Source organism: Rhyacophila brunnea, unplaced genomic scaffold, assembly GCF_057557595.1.
Source record: "Rhyacophila brunnea isolate RB1 unplaced genomic scaffold, BYU_Rbru_1.0 scaffold_2, whole genome shotgun sequence".
NCBI lineage: Eukaryota > Metazoa > Arthropoda > Insecta > Trichoptera > Rhyacophilidae > Rhyacophila > Rhyacophila brunnea.
Window position 1 is genome coordinate 44,188,254 of NW_028232859.1, and position 14,871 is coordinate 44,203,124.

Sequence of the window (14,871 nt, forward strand, 5' to 3'; positions counted from 1 at the left end):
GTAAAACATATACATGTTAAAATAAGTCTTTTTATTGGTACTTACATCATATTTTATGAACAATTCTACTATTAAAATTTATTATGATAAGTTCTTTATAAGGTGTCATAACGATTGTTGTAGGTTTATAGTTTTGACATTTAAAAAAAATACATAACTGTGTATAACTTGAAAACCTATTTATTTACATCGATTCGAGCCACGGTATTGTGACCGCAATAAAGCTCGATTCGAGATAATAAAAATCAAAGTAATACACATTTTTGTTTTTTTATAAAAATCGATATTCTTAATTAAAAATAATTACAAGATAAAAATAACTTTTTATATACCACGTTTTTTAATTTTCTGTTGAATCATATAAACTTGACAATGCTATGTATTAATAAAAACTTTTTATTGTATAAATACTGAATAAATATCTATTATAGAATAAAAAAATGTCATTTTGACATTTCATATTGATTTCCATAGTAACGCACGTATATATTAATAATTTAGTTGCTAGGACCCACTTAGCAACCAATAATAGTGAGTAGTAAATATTACTTTTAACGAATTTTTTCCGAAATATACAAAACAGAATTAACTGAAAATGAATTCAATTCTGCTTAAAGATGGCCAAAAGTATTAAAAGAATGCATTGTCGCGTGTTCTGATATATTCTAAAAGTTTCAAATGTCTAGCTAGTCGAGAAGGTAATTAAAAATCTTGCACAAACAAGCAAATTTTGCAAAAAAAAAATTGTACCGGACAAACAAGAATACAAGCTAATAAAAATGACGTCTTCTGAAGAACCTATCAAATTACATTTTAATGATAAAGATATTCATAAAATAAAATGTACTAATAAAATTCTGACTTTCAAAAAACGAACGCTGTGAGTTTATTTTGTAACTGTTTTTAAATGCTTATTGATTATTTAATATAAAAGCTATCAGAAAAATATTATATTAAATTGCAGTTTTTCTAATAACGTTACTCACTAAAGGCCAGATCCTACCCTTTACTGTTGATACACGAGTAATCTATTATTTTACAGCAGTTGTTTATAACCATGCCATATGAAAGCAAACCTTAATATAGAATCCAAAGATAAATGTGCCGCAGAGGTGGACATGAGATTTTACAACTTTCTTTTTAGACAAAACCAAACCTAACCTAACTAACATAACCTAATCTACCCAAACCTAATATTACCTAATATAATCTTAGTTTGTGATAATGGTGTATCAAAATGAATGAAAATTTATTATTGAATCGAAAAACCGATGAGCCGACAGAAAAAGGTATTTTTATTATAATTGTCTACATAGAATAAACTGTTTTCGTAAAAAAAAAAAATATGAAAGCTCGTCTCCACCTCTGCGGCACAATTACCAATCCAAAGTATGTGGGTATTTCACATTTTCACTTAATTCCTATTCAGAAAATAAAAAAGAAGAAGACAATGGCCACTATTTTTACTACTGAACTGAATCCAAATATAAATTATAACAGTTGGTATTTAAAAGAATGTATCACATAAATATTGCATGTGAGAAGAGCACTCTAAAGTTGTCTGCTCGAAAAAAATATTTATACGACTTATATTAATTATATGATACACATTTTCAGCGCTGTTTGTGCTGTACCCGTATCTGACGATCCACATGCGAGAGTTGGGCATAAATGTGGAAGAGACGGCCATTATGTCTGCCGTCACTCCTGTAGTGGCCATCGTCATGCCACCCCTTGCAGGAATGCTGGCTGACAAGATTGGAAACTTCAAGGTAAGAAATAATATTCATCACAAAATATAATATCGATTGAATTAAACCAAAATTACGTTAGGCGTATTATGTAGAAAAATGAGTTGGCGTTAGATTATTTTGAATATCAAAATTTAGATGTTGTTCCGTGACAAAATTACAACTATTTTTAGCAAGGTATTTAGAGACAAAACTTCTTTTTTTAAATTGCTCTCTTACAATATTGCCAATTGTCACTAATGTTCTTTGGATTAGCATGGTTGATATAAATCCTTCCTTAATTTGGAAACAATCTTTCTTAAGTTTGCTCTCGTTGCTCTCCACCATCTCCTGCCTTTTGATCTGTAACGCCAGTTAAACACGCCGAGAGGAGTCTAGATTTTTCTTTTATACTCCATCCAGCCACCTATCCTGGTTTCACAGCATGTCATCATCCATTTGATTTGTTGATATTAATCGTTTGACGCTAATCTATTGTTCATTCTTTATATGTGTCTCACTCAGCGAAGTCTTTAGATATTTTATGCTATCCAGCTCATCGTAGACACTGAACCTTAGACTATAGATACATCTAGACGCCACCCATCGCATTGCCAAATGAAGCTGCGTGCCGTGCGTTTGGTTTGTGGGCGAGCAGTTTTTTTTTATAAAATTTTCACAAATTCTTTTTGTATGCCCAACTGTGTTTTACACTTTGGTATATTATTTAATAGTGTATAAAATACAGATTTTCGTCATTTGCATGTAGATTCGGTTTCACGATAATTATACTGTCTTGTAAATTTCAAGTCAATAGCGAGGTCATCCATTTTTAAAAATCTAATATTTTGATGCTCATGTTATTAACTTTCCAAGAATTCAGTAAATAACAAGATATTAATGTTATAAGACCGTTTTCTGAGAAAATCAACAATGCAAATTATTGTATTGTATAGGATTGCACGTCATAGTTTACCAAAAAATAAATTCAAATTGATGTTGCGGTGATGCATCCCATTATGCGACCAATCGTCATGAATAACTGAATATATATATATTACTAAATACGTTGACAAAAAACTTCTATAGAATTCTGGGTCTATCTATATATTATGTAAAAGAGGAACTGACAAAATAGTGATGTTTAAATATTAGCTGTAAGTCATTTACAGTCATTTTATATTAGTATATCGTCACTGTACAGCGTATTTGTCGTAACCCTCACTTTGAAGTGTCATTTTGATGGCAATGGACTGCATACTCGTCCATAAACTGGCCAAGTATCATAAATCCCAAAAATCATTTCATATAAAAATAATTCAAAACTAATTTATAAGCCATTTGTAGCTTGACAAAAAATATTCCAACTAAAATCTGTAATCCTCTAAGGCTAGGCCCACACTAGACGAAAGTTCCGTCGCGGTAAATCCGTTACTAAACATTGCAGCCACATTCAATATTCCGTGGCAGTTTATCAGTCGACTGCCAACGTTTTATTTACTTGCGCACGCGACGCCGACTATCCGCCGAATGTGCCACGTTGCATTAAGTAACGTACAATGCGACGTCGCCGATCTGACGCTGACGGAAGATCGGTTCGCGGAGGATGGAGCAAACGCCGATGTTCCGATTTTCCGCGTAATGTGCCCGATGACGGCAAATTATATGTAATAAAATGTATTGGCGTTAGTGTAGCGTTGGCACTTGACTGATAATGTACCACGAAATATTGAATGTGGCTGCAATGTTTACCGGATTTACCGCGACGTAATTTCAGCGACGGAACTTCCGTCTAGTGTGGGCCTAGCCTTAATGTAAGCCATTGGTGTGTCAATAAAAGAAAATTTTCAATTTGTAATAAAATAATATATATATAAATTAATAAATAAATAGTATATAAAACATTATTTGTTCTATTTTCAAAATTGACACATGACTAAATCTGACATTCAAAATTATAATGCTTCCGCCTAGTATGTAACACTCCCACGGAAGTACCTACGTTTTTCAGCCAATCAAGTGGATGCAATGTCATGGAAGTTAAATCTGAACAATTCAGTGACTAATACGTCAATCGTGTTATACTTATTGGTTAACAAAAGCGAAATATAATGGACAGGAAATTTGAATGCCCTGAATATCTAATGGTTTATCATAAAACCGATGACAAATTATTTAGATTTTTTTTATACAGTTTATTCTATATATTTTACAAACTATAGAAAATACATATTTTAGTTAAATTTGATATAATATTAATAAAAAAAATAAAGAAAATAAGCAAAAATTTTACTTACTAACGAATGCAGCGTATTATATGAAGAATAAAAGAGGTTTCTTAAACGATCCACTTCGTAAACAAGCATTGCTATTCTAATTTTCCATGGGCGCAGATACACGGAATTGTAGTGGACGTGCGTAAACGTGCGTCCACTGCAATACCGTGTATCTGCAGTCTTACATGTCTGCAGGTGTCTGTATTTTGACTAGTAGGTATATGAATATTGTCAACAATGACATTCACATCGAGCAGGTCAGCAACTACGTCTATCTTGGACAACAAATATCAATTTATGGTGGTATGTATGCCGCGATTGCTAGCAAAGCCAAACTGGCATGGTGTGCATTTGTGCGCCTGAATAAGTGACTTCCCATTGTATCTTAAGCGTAAAGTGTTCAACCAATGTGTGCTATCAACGCTCACGTATGGGTGTGAAACACATGCATGTGAGAGAAATCAAAAAAATACGAGTAGCGCACCGTGGCATGGAAAAGTGCATGTTGGGCATAACGTGGAAAGATCACAAAAGAAACCAATGGGTGAGGCAGCAGACGAGAGTACGCGATGTAATAGAGGTCGCTAACCAGATAAAATGGCAATGGGCAATACATGTGAATATTATGTAAATATGTTAATATTTTCGAAAAATTATCGAGCGCTCAATTTTCGTAAAATTTTCCATTTCCAGCACTAGCTTAATATAATGGTATACTACTTACTTCCCACGTTTTGTCATCTACTTATACTCAGATATTTTGTCTTTTTAGAACCCATTAACTCTGCTTACATTGCAATAAGTGTGTGTATTGTAAATTAACTCTCAGTTCTTTGACATATTCTGCTACCTTTTCTACTTTAATATTGAAATTTTCTGTGTGATAGAATATTCTGGAAGACATAGGTAGCATTGAAATTCGGTCCATGGTAATTATTCCGCAAATCTGTACCGGTAATTTGCGGAAATGGGAAAGATATTGCGGTTAAACTCCGTTTCCAACTGAAAATTATGGCCAGACATTTCCAGATCAGATAAGCTGTTACATTCCGTCTCCTGAAACATTTTCGTATGCAGTTCGCCGTAGCAAACTTCACTGTGAAATGTTGTACCTATTGGAAATATATGGCCGTATATTAAAGACTGTCCAACCTCTTTGAGTCTTATAGGAATGACATAAAATTCATGTCTGAATAAAACACGGTTCTTGTCGGTTTACACTTTACAGGAAGCCAGCAGCAAACAAATTTAGAAAATAGCCGATATACTGGATTATTTGTTAGGTTATATTAGATAAGGTTAACGTAGGTTAGATTAGGTTAGGTTTATGTTAGATTACATTAGGTTAGGTTTTCATTCTTGAATTCATGAATTGTGCCAAAATCAGCTATGAAAATTGAATTATTAATACTATCAACCGAAGGTACTCACCAAAGAATATGCTAATCGAGTATATTATTATTAATAAAATAAGGGGTTTTTTCTAACACTTCAATTATTCATAATTTGTTTGTTATTTTGTATTGGGACCCTTGACTTGATAAGTAGGTAATGGAGTTTTTTTACGCACTTTATTGTATTGATTTATTATCGAGTTAAGAGTTTTCGTGGTCAGTGTGTGTTTGCCTTTGGTGAGTATACACAGCGCCTGAAGATGACGAAAGGCGAAACCCGAGTCGCAAAAAAATACTCAAAAATGGAATAGTACAAAACTTAAATCCACTAGAATTTGAATTATTAATGTTCATATTGAATCTAATAAAATTGGAGACCGTATAGTACGAGGGTGGGTCAATAATTCCTTAGAAAAAAGCATTAAAACAGTTTTTATTTTTGTATTTTTTTTTTATTTCTCAACATAATCTCTTTGGAGCTCAATACACTTGGTTAGACGTTTCTCAATTTTTTTTAAACCGTCAGAAAAATAAGTTTTCGCAAGGTCCTCAAAATAAGCATTTGTCCGATCGATGACTTCTTCATTTAAAAAAAAACGTTGTCCACTTAGCCATTTTTTTAAGTTTGGGAAAAGGAAAAAGTCACTGGGGGCTAAATCTGGCGAATACGGTGGGTGGTCGACCAATTCGAACTTCAATTCTTCAATTTTAGCCATTGATCGTAAACATGTGTGAACACGGGCATTGTCCTGATGAAAGAGAATTTTTTTCCTGTTTAAATGAGGCCGTTTTTCTTCAATTTCGTTTTTTAGCTGGTCCAATAAAGATGCATAATAATCCCCTGTTATTGTTTTTCCTTTTTCCAAATAGTCAACGAAAATAATTTCACGTGCATCCCAAAATACAGTAGCCATAACCTTACCAGCTGATCTTACGGTTTTCGCCTTCTTTGGACATGGTTTGTCTTCGCAATCCACTGCTTTGACTGTTCTTTCGTCTCGGGAGTATAGTGGTGTATCCATGTTTCATCTACAGTCACAAAGCGACGAAAAAATTCATCCGGATTGCGTTGCATGAGCGACAACAGGGCTTTAGAGGCCACCACCCTATTGCGTTTATTGTCGACTGTGAGCAAACGCGGCACCCATCTTGCAGAAATATTTTTCATGCCCAATTTGTCATGTAAAATAGAAATGACGCTACCTTTTGAGATCCCTGTAACCTCAATTATCTCACTCAACTTTAATCTTCGGTCACTTAACACCATATCGTGGATTTTATTGATCATTTCTGGTGTAGTCACCTCTACAGGACGTCCTGAGCGTGGTTCATCCTTTGTTGATGTACGACCACGTTTAAATTCATTTAACCAGTTATAAATAGTTGCAAGTGAAGGAGCAGATATGCCGTGAACTAAATCCAACTCATTTTTTATTTCCTTTGCTGTTAACCCTTTTATATTAAAATGTTTAATAACAGCTCTAAACTCAATTTTCTCCATTTTCCATTTTTCCATTTTCCACAAGCAAATTTTTTTTTTAAATGTACGAGAAACACACAACAACCCGACCAATCTGATTGAAACTTCGCAGCATACTGAATCGGTAGTGCCGCTGCATGAAAACAAACCGCTTACAGTACTAGTCGCGCCACCTGTCGGCTTTTCTAAGGACTTATTGACCCACCCTCGTATATGGTTGTCTCTCTCTGATACGGCGAACTGTGCCACGGTGAAATGTTTTACGTATAATTACCATGTAACCATTACATTCTGATTAAAAGTATATTTCTTATTATTGTGCGCCAACAGTTGCTGCTTGCAATATCTTCAGCGATGGGAGGAGGTGCAGCCTTACTGCTACTCCTGGTTCCAGTCGGACGGGTGACTGTCACGTTCCCGGTTCGCGCTGAGCTAGTCGTCGGATGCCAGGACCCATATTCGATTGGCGACGCCATCTCTCCAGCGCTGAGGATAGAGGCCGCGCAATACTCGTGCGAACCCATGCATCCGTTTGCTTACGATGTAGAAATGAGGTAAGTCCTAATATTTATATTTGAAAAAAAAAACATAGTTTAACGGACCGGTGAAAAAAATAGTAATATTTTGTAGGCCGCTAACACACAAATAATAAAAAATATTATTTAAATATTATTTTCATTATTTTTTTTAAAGTCATATATTGTAACAGAAGACCGACTGAAAATATGTGCGGACCGGCGGGTTATATTAGATCAGGGGTTCACAAAGTGTGTCCCGCATGGCTTTTTGATGTGTCCTGCGAGATTTATGTTAAATCTGTATTAATTTTAATATTTTTCAAGATCCATTTTCATGTAATCCAGACGCTGTTTCCGTAAATATGCAGTTTGAATTAATAGATTTGTAAAAGTACATAGACGCAAAAGCATCATATTGTGATAAGAATTTAATTGAATTCACTTGAGGTATATCCAAATATAGTTAAACATGCTCATCAAATGGCTTCTTTCTTTGGAAGTACTTATACATACCTATTTGTGAAACATTTTATACAATGAGCATTAATAAATCAAACTTAAGATCAAAATTAACATACAACCATATCGCATCTGTTTGAGTATTCACATCAGAAAATTGGAGCCTAGATTGCAGGATTTAGTTTCAAACAAAAAAATGCATAAATCACATGGTGAAAAAATTTTAATATTTTTTTTGTAAGTTTATTAATAAGAGTAATAATAATATTTTTTTTGACTTATGTTTTTTAAAAACAGAAAATCTTTACAAAAAAGGGCGGCTCGCCAAATATTTTTGGTTTCAAAATTGTCCCTTTGATGAAAAAGTTTGTGAACCCTTGAATTAGATAATACATATATTTGTCTTTTAATGAAGATTTTTCACAAATGCTATCTGCATAATTTCGGAGAAAATGCAAGGGACGGAAACTTTTTTCCAGGGTCAAATTTGGAATTATTTATATATTGAAATTATTTTGACATCCGCAACGCATAATTTCAACATATTATATGATATAGAATTTGGAACACCAGATAGTTTCTTATGTAGATAAAATATATGAAAATGGTATTAAAATCGGTATTGCAGAAAACTGTAGGTACGTCTCATTTGTGCTGTGCAAGTCGCATTATTCCTATAACATATCGTATAATATCTATCTAATTTCAAATAATCTATAACGATCGATTGACGTCAATTGAAAACTGTAATGGTATGTTTATCTAATATATTACAATATATATGTATGTGTTTTTAAAATTAATCTATAATGCATGAGAGAAAACGAGACAGTTAGAAAACATATTAAACATACACGTACAAACGCAATTTGAAAAATCATTTATTTTAATCCAGTCGTGAATGAAAACAAATGACACTCACAATAGTTTGATAGAATGATGCTTACAGTGCGGAAATAGTATATTGAGTGATTATAGTATCAATAAATATCTAAAAGATTTAAGGGTAATTATACTAAGAATAGGGAACTGTAACCTCAAGCAATATACACAATCAATTAAAAACTAGAAGATTATGGTAGATTATGCATGAAGAAGAATCATCAGCTAATCGTCGTCATTTGACAAATGAATGAGTTGAGCGATGGCATGTTCAGCAAAGTCAGCAGATTACGACTCGTAGTCTTTACGTCATGGTGATAAAGCAGGTAACAGAGTCTGAAACACCAAAACAAATACTGTAAAACATAGCATACATGTACACATATGGCAGAGAAGGAGATAAGGAGAAGACGTATGAAAATGTTGACAGGTGGTACTACCGCCTAATAATATTTAAGTATAGCTCGAAAAATTGCTATAACCACAGAGATCTTATGTATCAATATTTGACATTATTCTCAATTTTAAAACCATGACGTTTACAATAATATTACTTTATCGTGTTGATATTTTAATTTATGTGATCGTGGAATCCCCGAAATCCAGATTGTTCAGATATATAGGCCCGTTATGAATTAGCCAATATATAACGATATGAATATTGTAGTTTATTTGGAGATATTGATTGATGTAAATATTATTGTTCTAAATAAATTAGTATAAAAGTCGAAAGAGAAAAGTAAATAAAATGAATCAGAAAGACTGTTGGGTAAAACCAATGAACTCAACATCGGGGTCGAATAGAAACTCTGTGTTCCAAGATGAGTGCAGAAATAAAATTTATTACAATCAAAAATACTAAAATCTACGCAAGCGACAAGGTCAAAATAGTACAAATAGATTGGGGATAATATTTCAAGAATTCATTAAATATTGTGTTAACTAAATAGAAATTAATTAATTAATCAATCAACATTAGTGAAATCCTGATAAAATATTTACACACGTGTGAATATTTAACCTGACTGATTAATAAATTTATTATTAATTCTCGGTTTGTTTTTTGTGGAATCGATTTTGTATAACATTTATTGTAGAGTAGAGGCAAATAATAAAAATGTCAGTCAGTAATTAAATTATCCAATTTTAATACTAGTATATCCAATTTTAAAGAGTTACTCTACTTTTAATCAACAATGTTATGAAGAAATGTAAGATATCAAGGCGGAATTAATGCTAATAATAAAATTGTGGGGCTAAAGACCTCCGTGAAAATCTTGAAAATTCTATAAAATTGTTATTATGGATCTATTGAAAACAAAAATTTACAAAACTCGTCATTTCTTATAAAAACAGCTTGATGCACAGCAGTTTTTGTACAAATAATTTTCAGCACGTTTAGTTTGTAAATAATTGCACTTTTAACAATTTATGTATGCAATAAAGTCATTACTGACATGACAAAAAGTATGTTAGAACAGTTGTTGTTTATTTAGATATTTGAAATGAATTTCAACTCTTGTATTAAATAAATAATATTATACTCGTAATACAAGTTGCAGCCAGAGCCTCAGTAAAGTTGACAATATAGCTCAGATATGAAATTGGATTCAATCAACGTTTTCCTAACAATCTACAACATAGAGGGTTAACCATATTTTCTTTTAGACCATAAATACCCCTAAAACTACAATTAAACTTTAAAACATCTTAAGCCCTTTTTGGTCAAATAAAAAATACTCTTCATAGTTGTTGCATATAAGAAGGTTAGAAGAATTATAAATTAGCAAAAAAGTGATTAATTTGTCTAAAACAGCGTAGAAATGGAATGAATTCCTATATTATGTATGGATCTCCAGATAGATTATATTTTTACAGTTTTTTTTTACGATCAATGGTTGTCATGCATAACCCATTGCGTCCTAGATCTGTACCAGACAAAAATTGAAGAAAAAAAAACAAAAAAAATATATAATTTTTGTCCGCCGGGGGATTTACACCCGTATAATATACATGTCCCAGAGACGGGAGCTTTATAAACCACTCCACCGTAAGGATAAAACCAGTTCAAATTAATTAAAGTTGGTTGTTAATAGTATATTAACTTTCAATGTATTTGCGTATATAGAGCTACATTTTTTTTACGATTTTATCATTAGTATTTACTTCTTGAGTTTGAAAAATGTAGAATTAAATGCTAAACATTTTAATAAACATAATTTATTTGAATTATTCGTATTTCAAGCTCAATTTGGAAGTTTGATGACACTTAATTCACGTTGCTTCATCTAAAGGTCAAATATGGACAATTTTATAGACGATCATTATATTTTTATGAACCATTATGTCTTTGTTTTTATTAGATATGATTTTTTACATTGTATCTAATAGAAATGATTATAAAAAGATCTTTGATCAGTCGCGTAATATAACAGCCTAAATGTGTGACACAATTATTCAGTTTTTATATGAAAAGTTTTTAATCACGCACAAAGGTTTATGAAACGATGAAGGTTGAAGTCTATTAAAAAAAATAAAAAAAATGCATTTTATTTGGTAAAATTGATAAAACTAAACTGATCAAAATGTATTTGAATATATAATATAGATTTTTTTTTACTTCTTTGTAGTCATTCTCTCATAACTGAGAATCGTGACCACATCGAAGTACAGTATTATTATGTGCGACGGTCCTCCACTTTTATTAGGGCATCACAAGCTTCACTTGGCTGCTGCAGTGCGCTGATACTATGTAACTGCTTTGTCTTCTCTGAAGGTTAATACCACTAGTCTCAAGATTCTCTAATCTACGTTGAAAAATATATCGTAACGTATCTTACACAATTTGGTTGACAGTCGATCTTTTAATTGTGAGTCTCTGAATGATTGATTAGGTTGGTCTGTGGTATATCCAACAAATTTGAAGCATTCACGCATCAAAATGTCAAAGCCATCACTTGTCATGCCTTTAGGGAATATAATTCAACACCGTACACAAATAAATATCTGGAACACTAGCATGAGTTATTATATTTGGAAAAAAACTAAGCCGACATATTTTATTATAATACATATTGTTTTAATAATTTATTCATTCTTCTTGCAATGGAAACCATTTTACAAACATTTAATATGGTAGACGAAACATCAAAAAATTCAATAAGACGTCTTATCACTATAAGGAAGAATTGAGGAATTTAAATTCCAACGATTTTTTGACACATTACTTAACGCGGACCAGATAATCTGGAGAGATTGGTGGTTATATTCTGTGGAAGATGAAACAGATGAGAAGCGTCGACCAAGTGAAAGAGCTTACTGGGCAATTATCGTTCTGGCTAGAGAGAAGCAAAGGTCCGAGAGAGTTTTGGTTGCTCAGAAGATTAAGTACTGAATTTTGGTGTTCACGATTCTTAGGACATGAGGGGAAACGACATAGAGAAAGATGTTCATGTAAGTATACTGAATATTTTGTTAGTATTAAAATTGATTATTGTTTCAATAAATACAAGGTGTAGTAGTTCTGGTTTAAAACTCGAGAATTTAACTATACAATCGTATTATCAAACATATTATTCTATGTTTTTATTACGCATAAAAAACTAATGACATTTTGAATAAATTATTACACAATATTACTAATCGCACATTCTTACTAAATTGTAAGTATTTTAAAAAAAGGGCAACACAAGAATTAAGCTATTTTCAAAATTTGTTTATATTAAAAAAAATCTACAATCACGTATACCTATTAAACCACACAAAGTACATAATGGTTGCATGATTTTCTGACAAATTATCTGTCAAAAAATGGTGATAATGATAATAATTGCAAAAAATGTTGTATGTTGAAATTTAATTTGATTTATACATAACAAATAGCAAACATGTATAATAAGTACTGACTTAATATAATATGCTAGTATTAAAAATTATTATAATATCGGAATATTCGCCACTTATTTAAATGTAGGTATATTTACATAATATATACATGTCCCAAACAAATATAATGTGATATTTTTACATAATAATTACATATAAAACGCAATATTATCAAAGATATTAAAAAACTTTCTTCTAATGAGATGGAGCTTAAATGTATGAAATTGAACCAAAGCATGACATCTAGTCAATTGATTAAGTTTAGCTACGAGTGACTTTGCAATGCAGGTTCATTTGAAGAGAATTTCACACTTCTACTATGATATTCAACTAACTCACTCAATTGGTTAATTATTACATAAATGATTATTTGTGCAGATATTTCTAAAATAACCATTGGATTGATGTATAAATTTAAATACGACTTCAATTTGACACTTCACAAATAATATCGTATCACAGTAAAAAATTTGATGTAAAATTTAGCTGAGGAAAGACACTTAAATCTCAATTTTATATATAGGCAGGCAAAAGTAATACGTTGGCAATATTTTTTATACGATAATCACTTAAAATACCGAGAACTGCGTATATGCACTATGTAAACAAAGCAACATACTTCAAACCAGGCCGCCATTTTGTTTTCGAAGCTGCCAATAGAAGAAGAAATAATTACAAGATAAAAAACTTTTTATATACAACGTTTTTAAATTTTCTGTTGAATCATATAAACTTGACTTCACTTGACTAGCTTAAACGATCAAAAAAAATGTATTTGATAGAAATAATACTGAAATGTCATTTTGACATGTCATATTGATTTCCATAGTAACGCACATATATAATATATTAATAATTTAGTTGCTAGGACCCCAGATCCCTAGCAACCAATAATGGTGTCGAAATAACTTTTCATATAAAACATAATTAACTGAAAATGAATTCAATTCTACTTAAAGATGGCTAAAAGTATTAAAAAATGCATTGGCATCGTGTTCTGATATATTCTAAAAGCTTTAAATGTCTAGCTAGTCGGAAAGTTAGTTAAAAATCGATTGCAAGATTTGTACCGGACAAAGAACCACCGGACAAACAAGAATACGAGCTAATAAAAACGTTGTAAAAATAATGTTAACTCGTTACTAATACAACCGCACGTTTTATCATGCAATTCGAAAATCGAGATACTTTCGAAATTGCTAATACGGAATGTGTATAAGAAATCAGAAATGTTTAAATCCTGCGCAATTGGATTGATCCGATTCGATAGACATTCATCGAGCAGTGGATAAATTCAGACTGCTGATGAAAATATTCACCATATAGGTATTTTATAAATCTAAGTAGGTAAGTGATATAAATATAAATTACCATGTTTGATATTAAACGGCACTATATGCCTTCACGGAGTGGAGTTGTATTTAGAGTTATTTTACGAAGAATAGTCGTTAGTCACTGAAGTATATAGTATATACATGTGTTTTAATTATTGAAATTGTTTACTATCCCAATAAAATGGATGGAGATTCTTATGGAATGCATGTCGTCTATTAAAATTTCAATTAAAATTCCATTAAAATGTCCTCAGTCAATATTATTATTTTTGTATAAAATCCTGAATGCGTATTTAATTTGACTATTAAAAGCCTCTCATTAAATCGTGATGTAAGTACAATTTGATGAGATAATATAACACTTTATGGTTTATGGTATACTATTATATATCATATTGCGTAGTTACTAGTCAGAATTATTATCATTACCACCACAACTGGTGATGAAGTATTGCATAATTATGAGTTGAGCATATTTTCTGAGGTTACTATTGGATTTTGTAACGAAATTGTGAAACTTTGTAAGGGCTTGGAATGGCGTTTCTTTGCATACCAACCTTGTAAAGTGATTAGGATTTTCTACAACCTTAGACTAGACAATTTACTTTATGTGCAGGTTAAAATTAACTGGGTTTAATAGAATAATATCATACTAGCTGGTGGGTATCACTACATATCGACTGTAGAAAGAAAAAAGGACGTAATCCACACAAATAAATTTTTACAGGAGGCATTTTTGTTATGGTATTTGGTCAAAGTTAAAATACAAAATAGACATGATAAATATTAATTTAGTTTTTATATTCCCAATCTCGTATTAATTATTGAGTAAATTAAAGAAAAACTAACAAAATTGATGGTTAAGTAAGTTTTCCCACATCACATCACATCTTTTTTTTAATTGTCAGCTAAA

The 14,871-nt window shown here is 31.6% G+C and overlaps 1 protein-coding gene across 1 annotated transcript in view; it reads left to right on the forward strand.

Annotated features, from left to right (window-relative positions):
• LOC147072373 (uncharacterized) overlaps nucleotides 1-14,871 on the forward strand; it is a 95,137-nt gene that overhangs the window by 54,025 nt on the left and 26,241 nt on the right. The window contains exons 3-4 of the mRNA XM_085947684.1: nucleotides 1,618-1,772; nucleotides 7,211-7,434. Of these exons, the coding sequence (XP_085803810.1) occupies nucleotides 1,618-1,772; nucleotides 7,211-7,434 (379 nt within the window). The remainder of the gene's footprint in view (nucleotides 1-1,617; nucleotides 1,773-7,210; nucleotides 7,435-14,871) is intronic.